General features: G+C 45.4%; 3 protein-coding genes across 3 annotated transcripts in view; 1 reads left to right on the top strand and 2 right to left on the bottom strand.

Annotated features, from left to right (window-relative positions):
- Positions 1-27,262, top strand: part of LOC309564357 (uncharacterized protein) — a 1,447,080-nt gene that overhangs the window by 351,673 nt on the left and 1,068,145 nt on the right. The window lies entirely within an intron of this gene.
- Positions 1-27,262, bottom strand: part of LOC309563361 (uncharacterized protein) — a gene marked incomplete at its 5' end in the record, with an annotated part of 123,144 nt that overhangs the window by 45,571 nt on the left and 50,311 nt on the right. The gene's annotated exons all lie outside the window — the stretch shown is intronic.
- The window catches only part of LOC309562717 (uncharacterized protein), a 32,248-nt gene continuing 6,050 nt past the window's right edge, over positions 1,065-27,262 (bottom strand). The window contains exons 2-7 of the mRNA XM_082267005.1: positions 24,315-24,412; positions 18,791-18,857; positions 18,219-18,314; positions 7,876-7,964; positions 5,420-5,489; positions 1,065-2,112 (exon numbers count right to left, since the gene is read on the bottom strand). Coding sequence (XP_082123131.1) covers positions 1,073-2,112; positions 5,420-5,489; positions 7,876-7,964; positions 18,219-18,314; positions 18,791-18,857; positions 24,315-24,412 — 1,460 coding nt within the window. The 3' untranslated portion in view covers positions 1,065-1,072. The remainder of the gene's footprint in view (positions 2,113-5,419; positions 5,490-7,875; positions 7,965-18,218; positions 18,315-18,790; positions 18,858-24,314; positions 24,413-27,262) is intronic.

The raw sequence follows: 27,262 nt of genomic DNA, 5'->3' as shown, positions 1-27,262 counted from the left end.
TCCCCCCTTAATCTCCTCTTCTCAAGAGAGAATAAATTCAGTTCCTCTAATCTTTCCTCATAGCTGAGCTCCTCCATAGCTCTTATCAGTTTGGTTGCCCTTCGTTGCACTTTCTCCAGTTCCCCGATATCCTTTTTTGAGCACTGGTGCTTAAAACTGAACTGCATATTCCAGATGATTTGTACAGGGGCAAAATGATATCTCTCTCTCTGGAGTCCATGCCTCTCTGAATACAAGAAAGGATAATGTGGTCCTACTCCTCTAAAGGAAACTAGAATATCTAGAGTTCAAGGGTTCAACATTGGTAAGAGGTGGAACTAACAAGAAAGGTTTAAACTCAAAGACTTTAACGCTTGGAAAACTTGTGGTTAACAGAGTTTCCTAAGAACAGTTACTTAATAAATTCAAATGAAATGAAATTTTACAGAGTGTCACTTTTACGTGTGTGAGGTATGCATGAACAGTGCCTAATATTCCTACCAGGTATAGGAAATACGTAATGCGTCTGACCACTGGATTATATTATAAAAAAAAAAAAAAAAACCATGCTAAAAGATTATTCGGTTTATCAAATGGCTCTCTTCACTAAAACCGACCTAAAATCATACGTTTCTAAATAATACTTTCAGAGGTTGCATAGTTATAGTATAGGGTCTTCTGATTGAGTGAATAGGTTGTTCTACAGGAGGGCAGGGATATAAGCAGTGGTGTATTTAGGTTTTGTGCTGCCCTAGGCCTGACTAAACTTGTGCACCCCCTAATTTAAATAATACACTGGCAGGCAGCAATGTGATCGCTTTATGGGGGTGCCAGACTGATTTGCCTCCTGGACCCGGCCCAATTCACCCCATATGATTGGCACTATACTAAAAGTGTAGCGCAAGCCGGCGGGGACCCTTTTCGTGCAAGAGGCGGGTTTTTTATTTTCAATGCGGGGTGCAGCTTTTTTGCTGACCCCCCCCCCCCCCCTGCAAAATGCCGCCCTAGGCCTGGGCCTTGTCAGCCTAGGCCAAGATACAGCACTGGATATAAGGACATTAAAACAAAAGGCATCTGGCGTGGATACCTTTTCTTAGCTTTCACCTTCTACTGTAGGAGCCTTTTGAATCTTGTGGGTATTGAGATGTGACACCATGGTGGACCTATATGAGAACCGTTTTCCGCATTCAGAACAGGAATACGGCTGAGCACCTGTGTGGACTCGCTCATGTCTAATCAAATCTGATCTATCGGTGAAGCCTTTCCCACATTCTGAACATAAATGTGGACGATCACCAGTATGGACTTTCTCATGTCTACCCAGATTCGACTTGTTTTTAAAACCTCTCCCACACACTGAACAGGAATATGGATTCTCGCCAGTATGAGTTCGCTGGTGTATGACTAGACGGCCTTTCAACGAAAAACATTTACCGCACTCAGAACACAAATAGGGCATTAATCCTGTGTGAATTCTCTGGTGGGTAATAAGCTGCTCCTTCTGAGGAAAAGTCTTATGGCATTCAGAGCATAAATATGGCCTCTCCCCCGTATGGGTTCTCAGATGCCTCTCAAAGTCTGATTTCTCGGAAAAGCATTTCCCGCATTCAGAACAGCCAAAGGGTTTATCACCCGTGTGGGTTTTTTTATGTCTCATGAGTAGATATATTTCAGAGAAACTCTTCCCGCACTCGGAACATGGGAAGGGTTTCTCAGTTGTGTGAGTTCTCTGGTGCTTCAGGAGAAAAGCCCTCCAAGGGTAACATTTCCCACACTCAGAACAGACAAATGGCTTCTCTCCTTTATGAATTTTTGCGTGAGTGATGAGAGACGATTTCCAGGAAAAAAGTTTCCCACATTCAGGACACGAAAATGGCTTCTCTGAGGAGTGTCTCTTCTGGTGCGAAACAAGTTGTCCCTTCTGGGTGAAACAAGCACTACATTCAGAACATGGGAAGGAACCAGCCCTTCTGCGATGGGTAACGGGAGAGGAGTGTTTCTTGAAACTTTCCCTGTGTGTAGAATCAAGATCTCCACTGAGAGGTGCTTCACAGAAATTTGGACCAATGGGTATTTTTCCTGAAGAGCTATTTACAGCAAGTTGTTCCTTCTCATACCTTCTGTATCGCCCATCTAGAAGAAATTGAAATCAGAGAGGAAACAGGAGTCGCTAAATGAATTTAAAGAAAAAGAAGCAATAACGTTAGATTTTTGTTTAGTTTACCTGTAAAATCGTGTTCTTGGAATACATCATAGGACACAAGGTACTTCATGTTAAGGACTGCTTGGGTTAAGCCCCGTACACACGAGAAGAAATTCGGCCGGTAAATTTCGTCCGACGACCGATCTGCCGATTTATAGCCTGCACACCAGGATTTTTTCGGCCGAAAAGTCGGAGTCGGTTGTCGAAAGCACCATACTAACAATTGAAGAGACAAGAACTCACTGCTCAAGGTGGTGTAATTGACTGCATGCCCCGGCTCGCCTCCATTGATTAATGATTAAGCACACATTCAGTGTGTGAAACGCGTCTACCTTGTCACGATTGTCATATTTGGATGTCCAGTCAATAAATCTGGATTTTGACTCAACCTGGAATGCTGCCAATTCCTTTTTCTTTATCACGTTTCCACGGGGCATGCACCGGTGTGAGTCATCAGGCAATTACACCACCTTGAGCAGTGAGTTCTTGTCTCTTCAATTGTTAGTATGGTGCTTTCGACAGCCGACTCCGACTTTTCGGCTGACAAAATCCTGGTGTGCAGGCATTAAAATTTTTGTCCTCCGTCAAAACACGTCCGATTTTCGTCTCATTAGTACAGATTTCGATGGGGAAAAATCTTATGAGCAAGACTGGGCATGCTCAGAGATGAAAGAACACAAAGAAAGCAATCCAACACATGACATCACTTCTGAAGTAGAATATGAAGTATGTCGTATGGGAAAATTTGTGTGCAGTCTAGAGCACATTCCAACCAACAGACACCACTCTGGACAAAAGACGGACGACCGGTCGGCGGAAATTCGTTGCGTGTGTACGAGGCTTTATTCTGGCACCTTTAGGTAAATAGATACTGGCCACAAAAGGCAGGAATTCCCCACCGCTCTGCAAATTCTCAGTTTTGTAGCAAGCAATGAGATCAGAGGGGTGCAATCCATGTGTCCTGTGACATATTCCAAAAGAAAAGAACTTTACAGGCAAATCAAAAAATCCCAATTTCTTAAATTGTACATCACAAGACATGGGGTATTACATAGCTATGCAGAGAAAGGCGCTTCTAAGTGCAGTATTTTAGCAATTTTATTAAAAAGGCAACTGTAAAAACACTTACAGGATTAGAGAGTAAACAGGCTCATCAATGTCTGAAGTCCTCTTGAGATGGTCTTCCCTGTCACTGTGCTGGCCCGCAGCCATAGGAATGGAGGTTCTAGAGGAGCAAAATGATTGTCGCACTTCTTGAAACCATGTGGAACACGGGGGGCGGAAGTGATGTCAGCAAGGGGAGGTGACAAAAGTGATGTCAGCAAGGGGAGGTGACAAAAGTGATGTCAGCAAGGGGAGGTGACAAGTTTCAGAGCATGTTCAAAGGCTCCTTCTTTAAAACCTGAGGTTTTGAAGAAGGAGCCTTCAGACATTGATGAGCCTGTTTGCTCTCTAATCCTGTAAGTGTTAACCATTGTCTCATTTGAAAAAAAAATGGTGACATACTGCACTTAGAAGCGCCTTTCTCTGCATAACTTTGTCTATCCAGAGCCTGCTTCTCTCCTGTAAGTGCTGCTCGAGTGCCTGTCAGCTTGCTATCCTGCTACCTTTGATGACCCTGAATATATATATATATATATATATATATATATAGTGCCTTGTGAAAGTATTCGGCCCCCTTGAACTTTGCGACCTTTTGCCACATTTTAGGCTTCAAACATAAAGATATAAAGCTGTAATTTTTTGTGAAGAATCAACAACAAGTGGGAGCACAGTGCTCCTTGGCATGTTTAAAGCTTGGGAAATCTTTTTGTATCCAAATCCGGCTTTAAACTTCTCCACAACAGTATCTCGGACCTGCCTGGTGTGTTCCTTGTTCTTCATGATGCTCTCTGCGCTTTAAACGGACCTCTGAGACTATCACAGTGCAGGTGCATTTATACGGAGACTTGATTACACACAGGTGGATTCTATTTATCATCATTAGTCATTTAGGTCAACATTGGATCATTCAGAGATCCTCACTGAACTTCTGGAGAGAGTTTGCTGCACTGAAAGTAAAGGGGATGAATAATTTTGCACGCCCAATTTTTGTAGAGACATCCCCAAAAAGACTTGCAGCTGTAATTGCAGCGAAGGGTAGTTCTACAAAGTATTGACTCAGGGGGCTGAATACAAATGCACGCCACACTTTGTAAAAAATTTTGAAAACTTTTTATCATTTTCCTTCCACTTCATAATTATGTACCACTTTGTGTTGGTTTATCACATAAATGCAAATAAAATATTTACGTTTTTGGTTGTAACATGACAAAATGTGAAAAATTTAAAGGGGCGTGAATACTTTTTCAAGGCACTGTACAGTCTATGCATAAACATAGAGACACATTTGCAAATATACATCCAGAACCACTTCTCAAACACTGTACACTGTTCTTGCAGCTCAGCCAGGCTAGAACTCAAATCAGCCAGCCAAGCCGGAACTCATCCCCGGTAGTTGGGCCAGAAATCACCCCAGGAAGCCAGCCAGCCATCCAGGTCAGTATTGGGGCGAGCAAGGCCAGAACTCAGCCTAGCCAGCTTGCCAGCCCATGTCTCCAATCAGCCAGCCAGGCAAGGAAAAAAAATAAAATATTAAGTTTTTGGTTGTAACATGACAAAATGTCAAAAATTTCAAGGGATATGAATACTTTTTGAAGGCACTGTATGTGGATTCCCATATGTGTATGAGGGAGCATGTGGCTTGTTCCCTTTTTCCTCTATGACTCAACATTGGGTGCCTGATAACTCTCACATGGAGGCAAAGACAGGTTCCTTACCCCTGAAAAAGCTTCAGTAGTGACTGAACAGTGAGAATCTGGGACTCTTCTCTGGATTGAGACTGCATTCACATCTGAGGGACGCAACGCGTTTGGCACCAAAGTATCTTATGTACCTTTTTTGGCACTGAGCCAAGTGCGTTTCTTGCAGGTTTTTGTGGGGTTCCATCAAAAAATAAGAGATTGTTGTAGTGACTGAACAAGGAGAATCTGGGACTCTTCTCTGGATTGAGACTGCATTCACATCTGAGGGACGCAACGCGTTTGGCACCAAAGTAACTTATGTACCTTTTTTGGCACTGAGCCAAGTGCGTTTTTGCAGGTTTTTGTGGGGTTCCATCAAAAAATAAGAGATTGTTGTAGTGACTGAACAAGGAGAATCTGGGACTCTTCTCTGGATTTAGGGTTTATTACTCACCTGTACCGATTTCTAGATCCTTCCTATTCTTCTGTTTTGAATCTTTTTTCTTGGTAGACTGATTTTCATCCTAAATGACACAGATTATTGAACACAGAAAATAATTTAACTGCAAGATAAAGATAAAAGATTCACAAATAAAGTCATAGGTGTAATTAGTTTTGGATAACAATTTTGACTTGTAAACCTGTAAATTCCATATACAGGAGTACAGTAAAGGACACAGGCAGAGTCTTCATAGACCATGGGTTACAGTCTTGTACTTTCAGGTAAATATACACTGGCAAAGATTTTGATAACATGCCCCTCCCTAAGCATCTCCCCTAAACCCTCTTTTAAAAACTGTGTGCAAGTGTACCTAGAAAAATGTATGCTGTTTTAAAGGCAAGGGGGGGGGGGGTCACATCAAATAATTAAGACTTCTATTTCTGAAAGCATTTTTTCACACCTAAAACTTTTGCACAGTACTATCCATCTACCGTATATATATATATATATATATATATATATATATATATCTCTATCTATTGTATATATATATATATATATATATATATATATATATATATATATATATATATACACATACACACACATACATACACACACACACACACAGTATCTCACAAAAGTGAGTACACCCCTCACATTTTTATAAATATTTTATTATATCTTTTCATGTGACAACACTGAAGAAATTACACTTTGCTACAATGTAAAGTAGTGAGTGTACAGCTTGTATAACAGTGTAAATTTACTGTCCCCTCAAAATAATTCAACACACAGCCATTAATGTCTAAACCGCTGGCAACAAAAGTGAGTACACCCCTAAGTGACAACGTCCAAATTGGGGCCAATTAGCCATTTTCCCTTCCCGATGTCATGTGACTCATTAGTTTTACAAAGTCTCAGGTGTAAATGGGGAGCAGGTGTGTTAAATTTGGTGTTATCGCTCTCACTCTCTCATACTGGTCACTGGAAGTCCAACATGGCACCTCATGGCAAAGAACTCTCTGAGGATCTGAAAAAAAAAATGTTTGCTCTACATAAAGATGGCCTAGGCTTTAAGAAGATTGCCTAGGCCAGCGGTTTAACAGGACAGGTTCCACTCAGAACAGGCCTCGACATGGTTGACCAAAGGAGTTGAGTGCACGTGCTCAGCGTCAAATGCAGAGGTTGTCTTTGGGAAATAGACGTATGAGTGCTGCCAGCATTGCTGCAGAGGTTGAAGGGGTGGGGGGTCAGCCTGTCAGTGCTCAGACCATACACCGCACACTGCATCAAATTGGTCTGCATGGCTGTCATCCCAGAAGGAAGCCTCTTCTAAAGATGATGCACGAGAAAGCCCGCAAACAGTTTTCTAAAGACAAGCAGACTAAGGACATGGATTACTAGAACCACGTACTGTGGTCTGATGAGAGCAAGATAAACTTATTTGGTTCAGATGGTGTCAAGCGTATGTGGTGGCAACCAGGTGAGTACAAAGACAAGTGTGTCTTGCCTACTGTCAAGCATGGTGGTGTCATGGTCTGGGGCTGCATGAGTGCTGCCGGCACTGGGAAGCTATACTTCATTGAGGGAACCATAAATGCCAACATGTACTGTGACATACTGAAGCAGAGCATGATTCCCTCCCTTCTGGGACTGGGCCGCAGGGCAGTATTCCAACATGATAATGACCCCATACACACCTCCAAGACGACCACTGCCTTGCTAAAGAAGCTGAGGGTAAAGGTGATGGACTGGCCAAGCATGTCTCCAGACCTAAACCCTATAAAGCATCTGTGGGGCATCCTCAAACAGAAGGTGGAGGAGCGTAAGGTCTCTAACATCCACCAGCTCTGTGATGTCGTCATGGAGGAGTGGAAGAGGACTTCAGTGGCAACCTCTGAAGCTCTGGTGAACTCCATGCCCAAGAGAGTTAAGGCAGTGCTGGAAAATAATGGTGGCCACACAAAATGTTTACACTTTCGACCCAATTTGGACATTGTCACTTAGGGGTGTACTCACTTTTGTTGCCAGTGGTTTAGACATTAATGGCTGTGTGTTGAGTTATTTTGAGGGGACAGCAAATTTACACTGTTATACAAGCTGTACACTCACTACTTTACATTGTAGCAAAGTGTCATTTCTTCAGTGTTGTCACATGAAAAGATAGAATAGAATATTTACAAAAATGTGAGGGGTGTACTCACTTTTGTGAGATACTGTATGTGTGTGTGTATATATATATATATATATATATATATATATATATATATATATATATACAGTAAGAGTGCTTTGGATTACAAGCATGTTTCCGGAACAAATTATGCTTGCAATCCAAGGTTTTCCCGTATATTATCATTATTACATCCCCTAAACAAGCACTAGAGCCTTACTATTGGAGGTAAACCAGACAAAAGGGATGCTGATGGGACTTCAACTTTAATTAAGCCCCCGTTTATATCTACCTGAGCATGCTGAGGGATCTTGTGCTGTTTTTTCATGGAATCCAGAGGACTGGGGCATCTCTCTGGTGTATTGTTGTCACGGGATGCACCTGCAAGATATCAAGACAAACATAATGTAAAATAAGGCTAATGATGGGTTATTCTATAAGACTATATTATATATATATATATATATATATATATATATATATATATATATATAAACTGAATTTTTGTAAAATCTTACCTGTAAAATTCCTTTCTCTGAGTCCTCCGACAGTCGCCGCCGCCTCTAAGTCATCACTGTTGGGTATTGACTTCCGCTGTGCAGGAGTAGCTAGGCATATAGACTTAGTCAAAAGACAAAAGCATATAAACACCCATGGGGGCTTTCCCATCTGGTCAATACCCCCCTGCATAACCACTCCCAACTCAGTTTGGTAGCATAGCAGTAGGAAATAAGAACCCCAAAGAGGGGCGGGGGCGGCGACTGTCGGAGGACTCAGAGAAAGGAATTTTACAGGTAAGATTTTACAAAAATTTCCGTTTTCTCTTACGTCCTACGACAGTCGCCGCCTCCTCTAAGTCATCACTGTTGGGATGTCCCAAAGCAGTATAGACATGAGGGGTGGGAGACGCAACCGTAGAAAAGGCAACGCAGTACCCACATCAGAGAAAGGAATCTTACATGCACCGTAAGTGAACCAACTGGGCAACAGAAAAAACAATGCTCAACAGGAGCAACAGCCCAGGAAAGCAAATGCCAACAGCCAGGGACCCAAAAAAAATAAGGGTCCATCATGGCACTGCCGCACTGAGAACCTTGCGGCCAAATGAGGCATCAGCTGATGCCATAACGTCTACTTTGTAGAATTTTGAGAAAGTGTGCACCGACGACCAAGTGGCAGCCTTGCACACCCGGGCCACCGAGGCCCTATGCCAATAGGCCCAGGACGCACTCACAGATCTGGTAGAGTGCGCCTTAACAGGGAAGGGTGGAACCCGTTCCTTCAAGGCGTAAGCCTGTTCAATGGTCTGTCTGATCCATTTGGCAATAGTCGCTGCGGATGCAGCCATGCCCTTCCGAGGTCCCTCAGGAAGGACAAAGAGGGAATCCGTTTTACGAAAAGATTCCGTAGACGACAGGTAAACCCTGATCGCCCTGACAACATCCAAGGAGTGCAAAACAACCTCCTTAGGATGCTTAGGCTTCGTACAAAGCGAAGGCAGAACAATATCCTCATTAATGTGGAACTCAGAGACCACCTTAGGAAGAAAGGAGGGCTGCGGATGCAAAACCACCTTATCCCGGTGAATCACCAAGTATGGAGAACGGCAAGATAACGCTGCCAGTTCCGACACTCTGCGAGCCGAAGCTATCGCCACCAAAAAGGCAACCTTCTTAGACAGAAGAGGTAACGGGATATCCTGAATGTTTTCAAAGGGAGCACGTTGTAACAAGGACAGAACCAAGTTCAAGTCCCACGGAGGTAAGGGCTCCTTCCTGGGAGGAGCCAAATGTCGCACACCTTGAATGAAGGTGCGAACCAGGGAATGAGACGCCACAGGGCGTTGGAAAAGAATAGCCAGGGCGGACACCTGGCCCTTGATCGTGGCCAGCGCCAGGGGCTGGTCCACTCCCACCCGGAGAAAGGCCAACACTCTCGACACCGAGTACGAACGAGGGGAGAACCCCCTGGACTCGCACCAGGCGAAGTAAGCCTTCCAGGTACGGTAATAAATCTATTCCAAAGGAGGTCTTCCTAGCCTTGACAAGAGTAGGGATGACCTCAGAGGAGAGACCCTTGTCCTTCAGGACCTGGGTCTCAACAGCCAGGCCGTTAAAGCCAGCGACTGTAAAGCAGGATGGAAGACCGTACCCTCAGACAGGAGATCTTCTCGCATGGGCAGCCGCCACGGAGGCGCCACTGCCAGATGAACAATGTCGGCGTACCAGGACCGGCGTGGCCAGTCCGGAGCCACCAGAATCACCAGGTGCGGTTCCAAGGCTAGCCTGCGGAGGAACCTGGACAGCAACTGAATTGGAGGAAAGGCATACATCAGACGATACTGATGCCAAGGGGCCACCAACGCATCCGAGGCAACTGCCAGCGGATCGCGCGTTCTTGCCACGAACCTTTCCACCTTTTGGTTTAGTCGAGATGCAAACAGATCCACGTCCAGGGATCTCAACCTCGCACACAGCATTTGGAAGACCTCCAGGTGCAGGGACCATTCCCCCTGGTCCAGGGTCTGGCGGCTCAGATAGTCGGCCTGCCAATTCTCCACACCCGGAATGTGAACTGCTGAGATCGCCGGGACATGAGTCTCGGCCCACGATAGAATGTCGGTCACCTCCCGGGGCCGCACGAGCACTCCTGGTGCCCCCTTGGTGGTTGATGTAAGCCACTGCGGTAGGATTGTCCGTCTGTACTCGGACAGGAAGGCCCTGAAGACGGTCCGACCACTGGAAGAGACAGAATTTTATCGCTCAAAACTCCAGCACATTTATCGGGAGGGAGGACTCCTCCTCCGACCAAGTGCCCTGGGCAGACAGGTTGCCCAGGACTCCACCCCAGCCCGACAGGCTGGCATCCGTGGTAATCACCGTCCACACCAATGGACGAAAGGACTTGCCCTCCGCCACCGACGGGGACTGAAGCCACCACAGAAGAGCCAATCTGGTCTGACGACTCAAGGAGACACTCAGATCCAGGGACTGAGGCAGTCTGTCCCACCTGGCCAGGATCTCCGTCTGGAGAGCCCGCGTGTGAAACTGGGTAAAGGGTATCGCCTCGAAGGCTGACACCATAGAAACATAGAATGTGTCGGCAGATAAGAACCATTTGGCCCATCTAGTCTGCCCAATATATCTGAATCCTATGAATAGTCCCTGGCCCTATCTTATATGAAGGATAGCCTTATGCCTATCCCATGCATGCTTAAACTCCTTCACTGTATTTGCAGCTACCACTTGTGCAGGAAGGTTATTCCATGCATCCACTACTCTCTCAGTAAAGTAATACTTCCTCATATTACTTTTAAACCTTTGCCCCTCTAATTTAAAACTGTGTCCTCTTGTGGTAGTTTTTCTTCTTTTAAATATGCTCTCCTCCTTTACCGAGTTGATTCCCTTTATGTATTTAAAAGTTTCTATCATATCCACTCTGTCTCTTCTTTCTTCCAAGCTATACATGTTAAGGTCCTTTAACCTTTCCTGGTAAGTTTTTTCCTGCAATCCATGCACTAGTTTAGTAGCTCTTCTCTGAACTCTCTCTAGAGTATCTATATCCTTCTGGAGATATGGCCTCCAGTACTGCGCACAATACTCCAAGTGAGGTCTCACCAGTGTTCTGTACAGCGGCATAAGCACTTCTCTCTTTCTACTGCTTATACCTCTCCCTATACATCCAAGCATTCTGCTGGCATTTCGTGCTGCTCTATTACATTGTCTTCCCACCTTTAAGTCTTCTGAAATAATTACTCCTAAATCCCTTTCCTCAGATACTGAGGTCAGGACTGTGTCAAATATTCTATATTCTGCCCTTGGGTTTTTACGCCCCAGGTGCATTATCTTGCACTTATCCACATTAAATTTCAGTTGCCAGAGTTCTGACCATTCTTCTAGTTTTCCTAAATCCTTTTCCATTTGGCATTTCCCTCCAGGAACATCAACCCTGTTACATATCTTTGTGTCATCAGCAAAAAGACAAACCTTACCATCGAGGCCTTTTGCAATATCACTTATGAAGATATTAAACAAAATTGGTCCCAGTAAAGATCCCTGAGGTACCCCACTGGTAACCTGACCTTGTTCTGAATGTTCTCCATTGACTACAACCCTCTGTTGTCTGTCACTCAGCCACTGCCTAATCCACTTAACAATATGGGAGTCCATGCTCAATGACTGCTCGATGACTGCTCCATGCTCAATGACTGATGTCCCGACCATCAACCCCAGAGACCTCATACAGGTCCTGAGTGACGAGGACGGGTTGTCCCTGAGGGACCTGATCTCGTCCTGCAAGGTCCGGAGCTTGTCCTCCGGCAAGAACCCCTTTGCCTGAGCAGAGTCCAGAATCATTCCCAGATAGGGAAGACGAACCGATGGAGACAACGCCGATTTTTGAACGTTGATGGTCCATCCGAACTCCTGGAGCGTCTGTACTGTGGTGGAAGAAATTGCGCACTAGGTCCTGGCTGGCCCGTGCCCTCAGAAGGAGATCGTCCATATAGCCCAAGACCGCAATGCCCTGTGCCCTCAGTAGGCCCAGAACCGGCGCCAGCACTTTGGTAAAAACCCTGGGTGCCGAAGTGAGGCCGAAAGGTAATGCCACAAACTGGTAATGGTCCTCTGCGATAGCAAACCAAAGGTACCGCTGATGACCTTCGAAAATGGGGATGTGCAGATACGCATCCTTCAGATCTATCGAAGCCAGGAATTCCCCTGAGGCACCGGGACAATCACCCCCTGAGCAAGAAGGTCCTGTACCGCCTGGTGCAGGTCCTGCAGACGCCCCGGAGGCAAGTGAAGATTTGAGGGAAAAAATCTGTCCGTCGGCCTGGAAAGGAATTCGATCTTGTACCCCGATCGAATGATTTCCTGAACCCACCTGTCCGATATCCGGAGCAGCCAAGGTTGGAGGAAACCGCGCAAACGTCCCCCCCACCCCTGAAATGGGTGAGGGCGCCCCTTCAGGCAGAGGCGGACTGACCTGCCGAGCCGGCAGTACCCGACTTCTGCTTACCCGCCCAGGGCTTCTTCTGGTTGCCCTGGGCCTTGAAGGGCTTGCCCTTGGATTGGTTCCGAAAAGGCACGAAAGGACCCCTGAGTGGATCTAGGCGCAGAACCCCGCTTGCCTCGAAAAGACTTGTTCTTCGGGTTCTGGGGCAGCATAGTGCTCTTGCCCCCCGTGACGCCTTTCACCAGGGCATTCAACGCCTCGCCAAAAAGGCGAGAGCCAGCATAGGGAAAATCAGCAACTGTTTTCCATGAGGACTGGTCGGCAGACCAGCTCTTCAGCCATATCAGTCGCCGGTTAAGCACCGCGACACTAGAGAGGCGAGCCACTAAGGGGGCCTCATTCAAGGCTGCATCACACAAATACATGACTCCTTGGTGAATTTGATCCACTATTTCCAGTCGGGCAGGCGGAACACCATCAGACACGAGATTGCTCCTAAGCATCTTAGTCCAATCAGCAACTGCCTGAGCCACCAAAACGGACGCGAAAACGGGTTTGAGCAACGAACCCGCCACCGTGTAGGAATGGCGGGCTAGAGACTCCAACCGCCGGTCCGTGGGATCCCGGAAAACCGGGGTATCCTCAGTAGGAACCAAGGTAGCCTTGTTTAACACGGCCACAGTGTGATCCACCTGCGGAGGCACACACCATCGTGATTCCGTAGCCGGCGCAAAAGGATAAAGCAATTTAAACCGACTAGGTACCAGGAATGGACGTTTCAACGTGCGCCACATTTCATTAACAGTGTAATGAAATTCAGCTGGGCAAGGAAAAACCTGCGCTGACTTGCGGGTCCTGTGCGTCCCAAATGAGGACACAACGCCCGGAGGACAGGGCTCATCCTCCAAGGTTTCCTTAACAGAAACAATTAACTCATCCACGGTCGCCCGTTCTTCAGGCGACCCCGGGGAGGAGGTATCAACCCCCTCCACCTCAGCCTCCCCCTCAGATCCCGGGGGGTCCAAGGATGAGCGGGACCCTGAAAAGGGCACGCTCGCAGCAGCAGCCATATCCCCATCTGAATCAGAGGAGACAATCTGGGCCTCTTTTTTGCAGCACATTCAGACATCAGCATTTCCTTATTAGACACTAAAGTTGCCACCACAGCAGCCAAATCAGGTCGCAGTGGGGCCACCCACCAGAGCTGGGGGGGAATTTGCTATCCTGAGAATCCATTGCTCAAGGTTACAGAAACAAACAGTGCAATAAAATGTGTACTGCCCCTTTTAAAATTGCTGCGGAATGCGCAGCCCACCGCTACAGCTACAGTGACAAAGACCCCAAAAGGAGAAGAGAAAACTGAGCCAGAAGCGATAATACAGAGGAAAATTGAGAGTGATAACCTGCAGAGCCCGCAGAGTGTTGCTACCTATGTCCTGCTGCAGATGGAAAGGAAGTGCTGCTGAAGTAGGCTGAACTATAGACTGCCAGACTTAGGGAAAATTGCTGCCCCATAGGAATGCATTGGAGGCTACGCCAAAATGGCCGCCGAACATGCGGTCGGACCGATCGTCCATCTCCCACAAAATGGCGGCGGATGGCGCCAAAATAGCATGCAGTATCGCCCACAGGGAAGCTACACATGCCTGCCCATAGCCAAGATGGCGGACCGCGCAAATACACACCGCTGAGGTCGCCACACAAAAAAACGTCTGCACCCCCAACAATGCACCGAAGTGACACAGGGAAGGGGACCCCCAGAAAACATACAGTATCTGCACAAGCGATCCCCACAGGGACCGCATGGGGAGTCACACAGGCACAGACATGGGGAACACACAGCAACACAGACTGCCACCCCAGACAGAGGCCCCACACAGGAGTACTTACCTGTACTAGATGGCGTGGGAGCCTCAATGAACGGAAAACCGCTGTCCTCATATGACAGGGAGTGCCGTTTGCCAGGGACATGACACTGCAGCACCGCAGATGTGTCCTGTGAGGTAGCCACCTCACGGTTGCATCCCTGCAGCGAGCAGGGATGGGTCGTTCGTAATGCCAGGGCGAACCATAGCTGAACGCTCGATGGCGGGCTGGGGTTCCATCTGACCCTTCTGCGCTGGAGAACCAGGGTGGTCAGTCCGAATCCCAGCACCGCATGATCCATCTTCATCCGAAGAGACGACTAACACTAGAAGCTGACAAAATAAACAGCTAATAAAGTAAGAAAAAACTGAAATTTTCAAAGAAAATCAAATAAAAGATTAGATAGGCTGAGACTGTAGCCCCAGCACAGGGAAGCCTGACTACTCCTGACGCTAGGCAGATTAAAACTGAGTTGGGAGTGGTTATGCAGGGGGGTATTGACCAGATGGGACAGCCCCCATGGGTGTGTATATGCTAATGCCTTTTGTCTTTTGACTAAGTCTATATGCCTAGCTACTCCTGCGGAGCGGAAGTCAATACCCAACAGTGATGACTTAGAGGCGGCGGCGACTGTCGGAGGACGTAAGAGAAAAATATATATATATATATATATATATATATATATATATATACACAGTGGGTACGGAAAGTATTCAGACCCCCTTAAATTTTTCACTCTTTGTTATATTGCAGCCATTTGCTAAAATCATTTAAGTTCATTCTTCTTCCTCATGAATGTACACATAGCACCCCATACTGACAGAAAAACACAGAATTGTTTCAGATTTATTAAAAAAGAAAAACTGAAATATCACATGGTCCTAAGTATTCAGACCCTTTGCTCAGTATTTAGTAGAAGCCCCCTTTTGATCTAATACAGCCAGGAGTCTTTTTGGGAAAGATGCAACAAGTCTTTCACACCTGGATTTGGGGATCCTCTGCCATTCCTCCTTGCAGATCCTCTCCAGTTCTGTCAGGTTGGATGGTAAACGTTGGTGGACAGCCATTTTTAGGTCTCTCCAGAGATGCTCAATTGGGTTTAAGTCAGGGCTCTGGCTGGGCCATTCAAGAACAGTCACGGAGTTGTTGTGAAGCCACTCCTTTGTTATTTTAGCTGTGTGCTGTTATTTTAGCTGTGTGCTTAGGGTCATTGTCTTGTTGGAAGGTAAACCTTCGGCCCAGTCTGAGGTCCAGAGCACTCTGGAGAAGGTTTTTGTCCAGGATATCCCTGTACTTGGCCGCATTAATCTTTCCCTCGTCCTGTCCCTGCAGCTGAAAAACACCCCCACAGCATGATGCTGCCACCACCATGCTTCACTGTTGGGACTGTATTGGACAGGTGATGAGAAGTGCCTGGTTTTCTCCACACATACCGCTTAGAATTAAGGCCAAAAAGTTCTATTTTGGTCTCATCAGACCACAGAAACTTATTTCTCACCATCTTGGAGTCCTTCAGGTGTTTTTTAGCAAACTCCATGCGGGCTTTTATGTGTCTTACACTGAGGAGAGCCTTCCATCGGGCCACTCTGCCATAAAGCCCCGACTGGTGGAGGGCTGCAGCGATGGTTGACTTTCTACAACTTTCTCCCATCTCCTGACTGCATCTCTGGAGCTCAGCCACAGTGATCTTTGGGTTCTTCTTTACCTCTCTCACCAAGGCTCTTCTCCCCCGATAGCTCAGTTTGGCCGGACGGCCAGCTCTAGGAAGGGTTCTGGTCGTCCCAAACGTCTTCCATTTGAGGATTATGGAGGCCACTGTGCTCTTAGGAACCTTAAGTGCAGCAGAAATCTTTTTGTAACCTTGGCCAGATCTGTGCCTTGCCACAATTCTGTCTCTGAGCTCTTCAGGCAGTTCCTTTGACCTCATGATTCTCATTTGCTCTGACATGCATTGTGATCTGGAAGGTCTTATATAGACAGGTGTGTGGCTTTCCTAATCAAGTCCAATCAGTATAATCAAACACAGCTGGACTCAAATGAAGGTGTAGAACCATCTCCAGGATGATCAGAAGAAATGGAAAGCACCTGAGTTAAATATATGAGTGTCACGCAAAGGGTCTGAATACTTAGGACCATTTGATATTTCAGTTTTTCTTTTTTAATAAATCTGCAACAATGTCAACAGTTCTGTGTTTTTCTGTCAGTATGGGGTGCTATGTGTACATTTATGAGGAAGAAGAATGAACTTAAATGATTTTAGCAAATGGCTGCAATATAACAAAGAGTGAAACATTTAAGGGGGTCTGAATACTTTCCGTACCCACTGTATATACACATACACACACACACACACACACAGTGGGGATCGAAAGTTTGGGCAAAATTTGTATTAATGTGCATAAAGAAGCCAAGGAAAGATGGAAAAATCTCCAAAAGGCATCAAATTACAGATTAGACATTCTTATAATATGTCAACAAAAGTTAGATTTTATTTCCATCACTGACACTTTCAAAATTACAGAAAACAAAAAAATGGCGTCTGCAAAAGTTTGGGCCCCCTGCAGAATTTATAGCATGCACTGCCCCCTTTGCAAGGCTGAGACCTGCCAGTGTCATGGATTGTTCTCAGTCATCGTCTGGGAAGACCAGGTGATGTCAATCTCAAAGGTTTTAAATGCCCAGACTCATCTGACCTTGCCCCAACAATCAGCACCATGGGATCTTCTAAGCAGTTGTCTAGAAAACTGAAACTGAAAATAGTTGATGCTCACAAAGCTGGAGAAGGCTATAAGAAGATAGCAAAGCGTTTTCAGATGTCAATATCCTCCATTCGGAATGTAATTAAGAAATGGCAGTCATCAGGAACAGTGGAAGTTAAAGCAAGATCTAGAAGACCAAGAAAAATATCAGACAGAGCAGCTTGCAGGATTGTGAGAAAAACAATTCAAAACCCACAATCCCTCCAGAAAGATCTGGCAGACACTGGAGTTGTGGTACACTATTCCACTATAAAGAGATACTTGTACAAATATGGTCTTTATGGAAGAGTCATCAGAAGAAAACCTCTTCTACGTCCTCACCACAAAAATCAGCGTTTGAATTTTGCAAATGAACATATAGACAAGCCTGATGCATTTTGGAAACAAGTTCTGTGGACCGATGAGATTAAAATTGAACTTTTTGGCCGGAATTAGCAAAGGTACGTTTGGAGAAGAAGGGGCACAGAATTTAAGGAAAAGAACTGTCCAACTGTTAAGCATGGGGGTGGATCAATCATGCTTTGGGGTTGTATTACAGCCAGTGGCACAGGGAACATCTCACAAGTAGAAGGAAAAATGGATTCAAAATAATTTCAGTAAATTTTGGATGGTAACTTGATGCCATCTGTGAAAAAGCTAAAGTTAAAGAGAGGATGGCTTCTACAAATGGATAATGATCCTAAACTCACCTCAAAATCCACGGGGGATTACATCAAGAGGCGTAAACTGAAGGTTTTGCTGACATCTTATAAGAATGTCTAATCTGTAATTTGATGCCTTTTGGAGATTTTTCCATCTTTCCTTGGCTTCTTTATGCACATTAATACAAAGATTAATCTGATGAGTTTGTAACTCTCCTAATAAATCTACAAGGTGCTGCAGACTGGATTTTTTTTTGTTTTTTTGTCCAAATTTCCCTTCCTAGAGGTAGATTTCCTTCCACTTCCTGTTGTCTACCTCCGTTTGTAAGTAGGAGTCACTTGTAAGTCGGGGATCGCCTGTAGCAAGAAGGAGATTTCAATTGATTCAAAACAAATTGTTTACAATCTCTTACCTGTGCCAATCTCAACAGTAATTACTTCCTCTTTGATATCCACATCTCCTTCTTCATTTTTTACTTCTTTGGGAGTCTCACTGGTGTCTCCGGGATCTATGAATAAAGATGAGAGTGAAGCCCCCTGTACTGAGATGTATGAGAGACCCCAGAGAGTGTGTGTGGGGGGAGACTGGTCACATCTCTTGGCTGGTAACACACAATGACATGATGTGAGGAGGAGAGCCGGAGTCTAATAGAGGCTGATGGCTCCTGACTCCCCCACTGGGCACATACTGTCCCCCCATTACTGTCTACTGACAGAGGAGGGGGGGAGAAGAAGAGATTGTTGTAGTGACTGAACAAGGAGAATCTGGGACTCTTCTAGGGATTGAGACTGCATTCACATCTGAGGGACGCAACGCGTTTGGCACCAAAGTGTCTTATGCACCTGTTTTTGGCACTAAGCCAAAGTGCGTTTTTGCTGATTTTTTTGGAGTTCCATTAGATGCCATCAAAAAATAAGAGATTATTGTAGTGACTGAACAAGGAGAATCTGGGACTCTTCTCTGGATTTACTGTTTATTACTCACCTGTGCTGATCTCCTCCTTATGCTGCTCATCATCCTCTTCAACTTTTACGACAGTCACACCATTTATCTACACAAAGCAAAAGAATATGTATTTACTTAAATCATTCCAGTTAAGTATTTTCTTGAAACCACAGAAGATCCTTATCTGGGTCTGCCCAGCTTTGGGATGTCTCTGGCTCCTTGTAGAACAGGGGTTGGGGGGGGGGGGGGGGGTTACAGTACATTTTATACCTAGCAGATAACTTAGCAGATAACTTAATAGTAATTCAAACTAAGACCCCTTTCACACAGGCTTTCCGATCCGATCCTCCTGTCAGTTTTTCAGGCGGACCGGATCGGATGCTCCATGCACCTCTATGGAGCGGCGGATGTCAGCGGAGACATCTCCGCTGCTATCTGATCTGATTCTGTCCATGAAATCCGGATGGATGGAAACCCTATTTTCCATCTGTCTGGAGGATCGGATGAAAATGGACAGGCAGTCAGTTCTCATCCGATCTCCCCATAGAGGAGAGAAGATCTGACAGCTCAGTCTCTGCACACAGAGCGGAGACAGAGCTGTCATCCGCCTGCTCAGCGGGGATCGGCGGATCGATCCCCCGCTGAGCAGAACGGACTCCATCGGGCGCACCGCCTGTGTGAAAGGGGCATAACTGATAATGGTCCCCTTGTTTAGCAGTCCTGTTTGATGAGAGTGACTCCAGAATGCAGGTTGCTTTTATGTTTTTGTATATGTGTTGGCACTGTATATTCTGTTTATTGTGTTATCTCTAAGTATGGGATCTGTGTACGGCAAGACACTGATGTAATGGAATGTTTTCCTTTTCCTCAATAAAGCACCACTATTGTTAAAAAAAAAAAAAAAAACGGATAATATTCAGATACTTTAGCTTTCTTCATTCCCACTCATTCAGCTACAGGTGCATACTTTCTAAATACCAAAGCACGTTAGATCCTTTGTATGTATACATCTGCGCTCATAAGAGATGTGGAAATAACACTAGTTCGACTAATTATACTAAAATAAAGTTATCAGATCAATGGCTCCATTATTGTGAAAGAGGTCCTCCAACATTCCAGGGATCAGCAGTACCCTGATTGGACTGATATCGCATTTTTAGTTCTGTAGTCACTAACATCTTCCGGCGTAAATAGATAAGGAGATTTCACTATTTGTCTGTTAAATCAACCAGAAAGACCACTGCTGAAAAATGGAAGTCATCCAAGGATGGGAAAACATCTCACCACATGTTCCTTGTGGTAGAGACATCTACAACCATGCTAGATGTTCCTTGTGGTAGAGACATCTACAACCATGCTAGATGTTCCTTGTGGTAGAGACATCTACAACCATGCTAGATGTTCCTTGTGGTAGAGACATCTACAACTATGGTAGATGTTCCTTGTGGTAGAGACATCTACAACCATGCTAGATGTTCCTTGTGGTAGAGACATCTACAACCATGGTAGATGTTCCTTGTGGTAGAGACATCTACAACTATGGTAGATGTTCCTTGTGGTAGAGACATCTACAACCATGCTAGATGTTCCTTGTGGTAGAGACATCTACAACCATGCTAGATGTTCCTTGTGGTAGAGACATCTACAACCATGGTAGATGTTCCTTGTGGTAAAGACATCTACAACCATAGTAGATGTTCCTTGTGGTAGAGACATCTACAACCATGGTAGATGTTCCTTGTGGTAGAGACATCTACAACCATGGTAGATGTTCCTTGTGGTAGAGACATCTACAACCATGGTAGATGTCCCTTGTGGTAGAGACATCTACAACCATGCTAGATGTCCCTTGTGGTAGAGACATCTACAACCATGGTAGATGTTCCTTGTGGTAGAGACATCTACAACCATGGTAGATGTTCCTTGTGGTAGAGACATCTACAACCATGGTAGATGTTCCTTGTGGTAGAGACATCTACAACCATGGTAGATGTTCCTTGTGGTAGAGACATCTACAACCATGGTAGATGTTCCTTGTGGTAGAGACATCTACAACCATGGTAGATGTTCCTTGTGGTAGAGACATCTACAACCATGGTAGATGTTCCTTGTGGTAGAGACATCTACAACCATGGTAGATGTTCCTTGTGGTAGAGACATCTACAACCATGGTAGATGTTCCTTGTGGTAGAGACATCTACAACCATGCTAGATGTTCCTTGTGGTAGAGACATCTACAACCATGCTAGATGTTCCTTGTGGTAGAGACATCTACAACCATGGTAGATGTTCCTTGTGGTAAAGACATCTACAACCATGGTAGATGTTCCTTGTGGTAGAGACATCTACAACCATGGTAGATGTTCCTTGTGGTAGAGACATCTACAACGATGCTAGATGTTCCTTGTGGTAGAGACATCTACAACCATGGTAGATGTTCATTGTGGTAGAGACATCTACAACCATGGTAGATGTTCCTTGTGGTAGAGACATCTACAACCATGCTAGAGCTCAGTTGGTCAGCTTGGATCTTTCTGGCCAAGGGCACCGGTTTTCGTAAGACAACTGTGCCTAGTGTATAGAGGTATCCAAGACACATGCTGACCTACTGGAGGATTCCAACAGGTAATTCCATTCTATACCATATTCAAAGTTGACTTGGAACAGTTACTAGAACAGTTAAAAGTGCCCTGAACCACTATTTTACCCACTGAATTTATAGACATGCCCAGTTTTATTTCTAAAGCTGGTCAGATGCAGTTACGTTTTTGTTCAGTCAGCGGGTGGAGCAAAAAAATAACTTATTCCTCCACCCACAAAAACAAGGTGGAGGGGATATTTTTAATGTCCATTTAATCCCTAAGGCGAGTCATCAAGTGTAGACTTAAGCTGGTCATTGATGGATCAAAATTCAGCCAGTTAAGATGCGTTCCACCGCTGCCTTGGTCTTATTTAGTCCCTACGATTGGTCCTCCCTCGGCTGCTGGCCAGCTTGATGACGGGAACACCGAAGACAAGGAAGGGACCCCTTAGCTACAAGGATATACACCAGCCTCCATGTAAGTTTATGTATGAGTTATGGAATAAAGTTACATCTGCAACACTGAGTGGCACCTTTCTTCCTTTTTTTTGCCTGTCAGTGGGACTTTGCTTCGGCCCTAAAGAGCTGCCCTCAGTGTTAGCGCTACACATCTGCGCGCCCTGGAAGTCCATCTATCAATCTGGTTACACCTCCCCCACCGAGACTGCCTCATTGAAGACCCATCTCCCAGCGGGAGCGCCCATCAAACTTTTTACAGTTAAGCAGGGACTGGACAAATTTCGATCCATGTATGGTCATTCCCGATTGACTTCTGTCAAACAGGAATGCTGGAAAACTTTTCTGGATCAGGAGCTGCAGCCCCTGATCAGTGTATTTTGACAGTCCTGCAGTTAGAATACACAGCGGGAAGGATTCCTCCAATTGTCTCGCTTGTGTGGATGGGGTAATCTGTTCATTTTTTTCCAATCAGCCTACTGATTGATCAAAACAAAGTCATCTATGGCCAGCCTTAAGTCATCCATAGGTGGTTTAAATCTCGGCCAGTTCAGCAAAAACTAGCCAAGATTTGATCCATGTATAGGCAGGCTGGCTGTACCCAAGTCGACCCACCGATTCACTTTGGTAAAACCAGCATGCTGGATTTCTAGCATGCGATTATTACCAGCAGCTATAGCCTCTAGCAATAATCATTGTGTTCTCCCAGCAGGGACTGCGCCCCGTGTCCCCCCCCCCCTCCCCCGGGAGAACACAATAGCTATGCGGGAGGGATTTCCTCATCAACACTGACTCTGTGAATGGTGGAATCAAGAGATTTTCTTTCCTCCAACCATGGGTTCAGGAAGACGATTGCAACATGCCCCCTTAATGACCAGGCTCTATTTTGCGATTCAGCACTGCGTTCATTTAACGGACAATTGCGCGGTCGTGCGACGCTGTACCCAAATACAATTGACGTCCTTTTTTTCCCACAAATAGAGCTTTGATCACCTTTTTATTTTTTGCGCTACAAACAAAAAAAAAAAGAGCGACAATTTTGAAAAAAAAATAAAAATATTTTTCACATTCTGCTATATGACAAAAAAAAAAATAAAAAATAAAAAATCTAAATTTTTTAACATTTTAGGCCAATTTGTTTTCTGCTACATATTTTTGGTTAAAAAAAAAAATGCAATAAGGATATTTTATTGGTTTGTGCAAAAGTTATCACGTCTACTAACTACGGGAAACATTTATGTTATTATTATTTATTTTATTTTTTTTTTACTAGTAATGGCGGCGATCTGCGATTTTTTTGCGGGACTGCGACATTGCGGCGGACAGATCGGGCCCCTAACTGACATTTTTGATACTTTTGGGGGGACCAGTGACATTACTACAGTAATCAGTGCTAAAAATATGCACTGTTAATGTAATAATGACACAGGCAGGGAAGGGGTTAACACTATGGGTGATCAAGGGGTTAAGTGTGTCCCTAGGAGCGTGATTCTGTCAGGGGGCGTGGCTAGTGAAGTAATCACAGAGACATGCGATCCTATATAGCAGGATCGCATAGCCTCTGTGCCTACTTCAGTGAGAATGACAGACGGCTGTGTTTACATCAGCCGTCTGTCTTTCTCCCTCTCCTGCAGGAGATCGCGAGTGGCCGGCGGCCATCGGAGCCACCGGTCACACGCGCTGGCTAGGCAGGGAACGAGCGAAAGCGGGAGCGCGCCGCTGACGGTGCGCGCTTGCCCCCTACAGGCTCTTTGGCATAGGTCTACGTCACTTTGCCTGTAAGCGGCTGTAAATAGTCGTGTGACAGTCGGCAAGTGGTTAAATGTGACCCTAGGGGAGTGATTCTAACTGTGGGGGGGGCGTGGCTTCTGAGGTGACCATGTGATCCTATATAGCAGGATCACATGAGCTCTGTGATCATTTCAGGGAGAAGGACAACCGACCGTCTTTCTCTCTCAACGGGGAGCGATCGCAGGTGTCAGACGGCAATCAGAAACACCTGACACATGCATCGGCTTCCCCGCTGACGATCGGGGGCGGGAGCACACCGCCGGCGGTGCTCGCTCGCCCCCTAGCTGCCCCCAGGCAACCGACGTACCCATATGTGGTTTTGACAAGGGGAGCCACGCTGCCGCCGTATATATACAGTATGCGGTGGGCAAGTGGTTAAACCCCCTACACACGGGCCGAATGTCGGAAAACAACGACCGGTAACAAAAAAAATAAAAATGGCCCGACATTCAGCCCATGTGTATGTTGGTCTGGCTGGCTTCTGTCGGATGTGCATGGTGGAAAACCAGCAGACGATCGACTCCCGATTAGCACTCTCAGCCAATGGCAGAGAGCGCTGATCAGAGTGTTCTGGCTGGGGGGGGGGGGGGGCATCCTCCTGTCAGAACACAACATCTGAGAGGGGGGGAGCTCACGGTTAGTACAGCAGCTCCGACCGCTGGGTTGAATGAAAAAAAACGAATAGTGTGTACCCGGCTTTAGTCTAGTGTGTGATAGGACCTTCGTTCCATTTACCTGATAACGGTGTGCAATCTTGTGATGTGTCAGCACAGGATCCTGGGAACAAAGAAGTCTGGGACAGCTCTCAGGTGTTTTCCTCTTACCGGATCCACCTGTAGAAAACACACACACTGACTCAACAGTTTTATGTGAAAGCTCAACATTTTTTGTTTTTTCCCCTTTTTCCCCCTTTTTTTTTCAAAGAGTCAAAAGTGTTAAAAAAAGTTTTACCACTTTAAAACTGAACTCCAAAAATTCCAAACTTTCCTTGAAGTGGGGCTTCCCCCGTACTGCAAGGGTTATATGCTCATTTTTGTTTAGGACGTCTTTAAATGGAGTTTTACCTACCCGATCCCTCACTCTCACAGGCTTCCTCTCCTCTGTAACCAATCCCCCCAGGCCGCTTCCCTTCAGCGCTCTGTTCCTTGGTTGCACCCTGACGTCATCGCGTCCAATGCAGGACCAGCAATCCTGCAAAGTAGGGATGCCGAAGACCCATCCAAAACCAAGACCACCAGAAGCAAGAGGAGACTGCCGGTTGTTAGGGGAGTGAGTAATAAGGTAAAAAACACATTTTTACTGGTACCCTAGACAAAATATGGGCATTTAAAGTTTGCAGTGCGGTGGGAGACACACTGCAGGAGAAGTTTTGATTTTGAACTTTACAGCTCAAGTCTAGCCCCCAACTCACCGAAACCTACACGTGTTTACTTCTATACGGTACAATTTTTTTTTTCCCGATGCAGTGTTGTCCTGGGTTCTTCCTCTTTTTCCTTGGTAGCAGTTGCGGGTGGTCCTTGGACTGAGCAGCACTCGTGAGGACGTTCGAACTTAACTTAGTTCAGGAGTATTGTGACCCTCACCTGGGCTCATAGAAAGTGGATGGTGCTGGCAGTCATTCAACCATGAAAAGGGCCATCTTTTTCAATGTTGTTATCACATGTGAACCTCACAAATACATCCCACCTCCTCAAGGGTCTACTTGCTCTCTCCAATGCAAGGCCAGTCATGTACATATGGATCCAAAAACTAAGATGTAAAACACACCAATTATGTCACTCAATAAATCAAGCTTTATTGAGGCAAGCAGTACAATACGCAAATTCCCACTTAGAGACGGAAACATTTGGGCAGTTTTGGGACTTTACATGAGACACCGGCCATCCCTGTATATAATAGAATTGAAGAGAAAAAGGGGATTAAAGAAGGTGTGTGTGTGTAGAAACCAACCGGCCCTTAGTTTGCTATACTTACCCACCAGTCTGCTGACAAACCAAATAAACCTGTCTAACATAATAGGTTAAAAACAGGGGTTTAGTTAACACACATTTGCAAACACATTTATAAGCTGCAGGCCACTCCTAGGCACCCTGTGTATCCTGCAGTCCTAACACTACCTAACACTACTTAACCTGAGTGTCTCCAAACATGGGAGTACATGAATGCTAATGGATGCATGGGAAACAGGTGAGCTTGGGAGATGGCCCAATCCTCCCCCAACCTGCTCCCAGCCATGACTGGTATTGAAAAACGAATGGCTATGTGAAAGCCATAGGGTGCAAACTAAAAAATGACCAGCAGCTTATACATGCGTTTGCAAATGTGTGTTAACTAAACCCCTGTTTTTAACCTATTATGTTAGACAGGTTTATTTGGTTTGTCAGCAGACTGGTGGGTAAGTATAGCAAACTAAGGGCCGGTTGGTTTCTACACACACACACACCTACTTTAATCCTCTTTTTCTCTTCAGTTCTGTTATATACAGGGATGGAGACGCTGAGCAGTGCTCGCCGGTGTCTCATGTAAAGTCCCAAAACTGCCCAAATTTTCCATGTTGTCAGGGATGGAGACGCTGGTGTTTCATCTAAAGTCCCATTTTGCCTTTACCATCTATATTATTGGGATGGGGGGGTGTGTTTCCCAGCTGGTCAATTTTTAGTTTGCACCCTTTGGATTTCACATACCCATTTGTTTTTCAATACCAGTCATGGCTGGGAGCAGGTTGGGGGAGTATTGGGCCATCTCCAAGCTCACCTGTTTCCTATCCATCCATTAGCATTCATGTACTCCCATGTTGGAGACACTCAGTTTGAGTAGTCTTAGGTAGTGTTAGGACTGCAGGATACACAGGGTGCTTTGGAGTGGCCTGCAGCTTAACCTATTATGTTAGACAGGTTTATTTGGTTTGTCAGCAGACTGGTGGGTAATGCCTCGTACACACGCATCGATTGTTGGCCGACCGATCGGCCGTCTTTTGTCCAGTGTTGTTTGAAATGTGCTCTAGACTGCACACTAATTTTCTCGGCCAACAACAACCAACTTCAGAAGTGATGTCATGTGCTGGTTTACTTTCCGTGTGTTTTTTCTTCTCTGAGCATGCCCAGTCTTGCTCATCTGATGTTTGTCTGCCGAAATCTGTACTGACTGACGAAAAATCGGCCGTTGTGGTGACAGCCAACAAAAATTTTATAGCATGCACACCAGATTTTGTTCGGCCGAAAAGTCGCAGTCGGTTGTCGGAATCATCATACTAACAAGCCGACAATCGGCCGATCGGACGTTGGCCAAAAATTCACGGCCAACAATCGTTGCGTGTGTACGAGGCTTAAGTATAGCAAACTAAGGGCCGGTTGGTTTCCACACACACACACCTTCTTTAATCCCCTTTTTCTCTTCAGTTCCCACTTAGAGACTACTCCTTTTTAAAGCATTTCACCCTTATGGGTTTAGTCATAGATATTCAGAGGGAGGAGTACTTAAATACACCATGCAATTACAGTACATTTTTTTTTTTTTTTCCCCAACGTTTTGTACGTAAAGAACAATACACAGTAGTGACATACACTAAGTACATCTTTCTATAATGAACAGCATATTTTAGGTGCATTGTCCTGTATACATGGTATGCATATAACAACATCTTAAAGAGTCATTGGTCTGAACTTCCAGATGGAAGCTGTAAG

This window comes from Pelophylax lessonae (assembly GCF_965119305.1).
Source record: "Pelophylax lessonae genome assembly, chromosome: 9".
NCBI lineage: Eukaryota > Metazoa > Chordata > Amphibia > Anura > Ranidae > Pelophylax > Pelophylax lessonae.
Note: the sequence above shows the minus strand (reverse complement) of the source record. Positions and strands in the feature narration are given on the sequence as shown.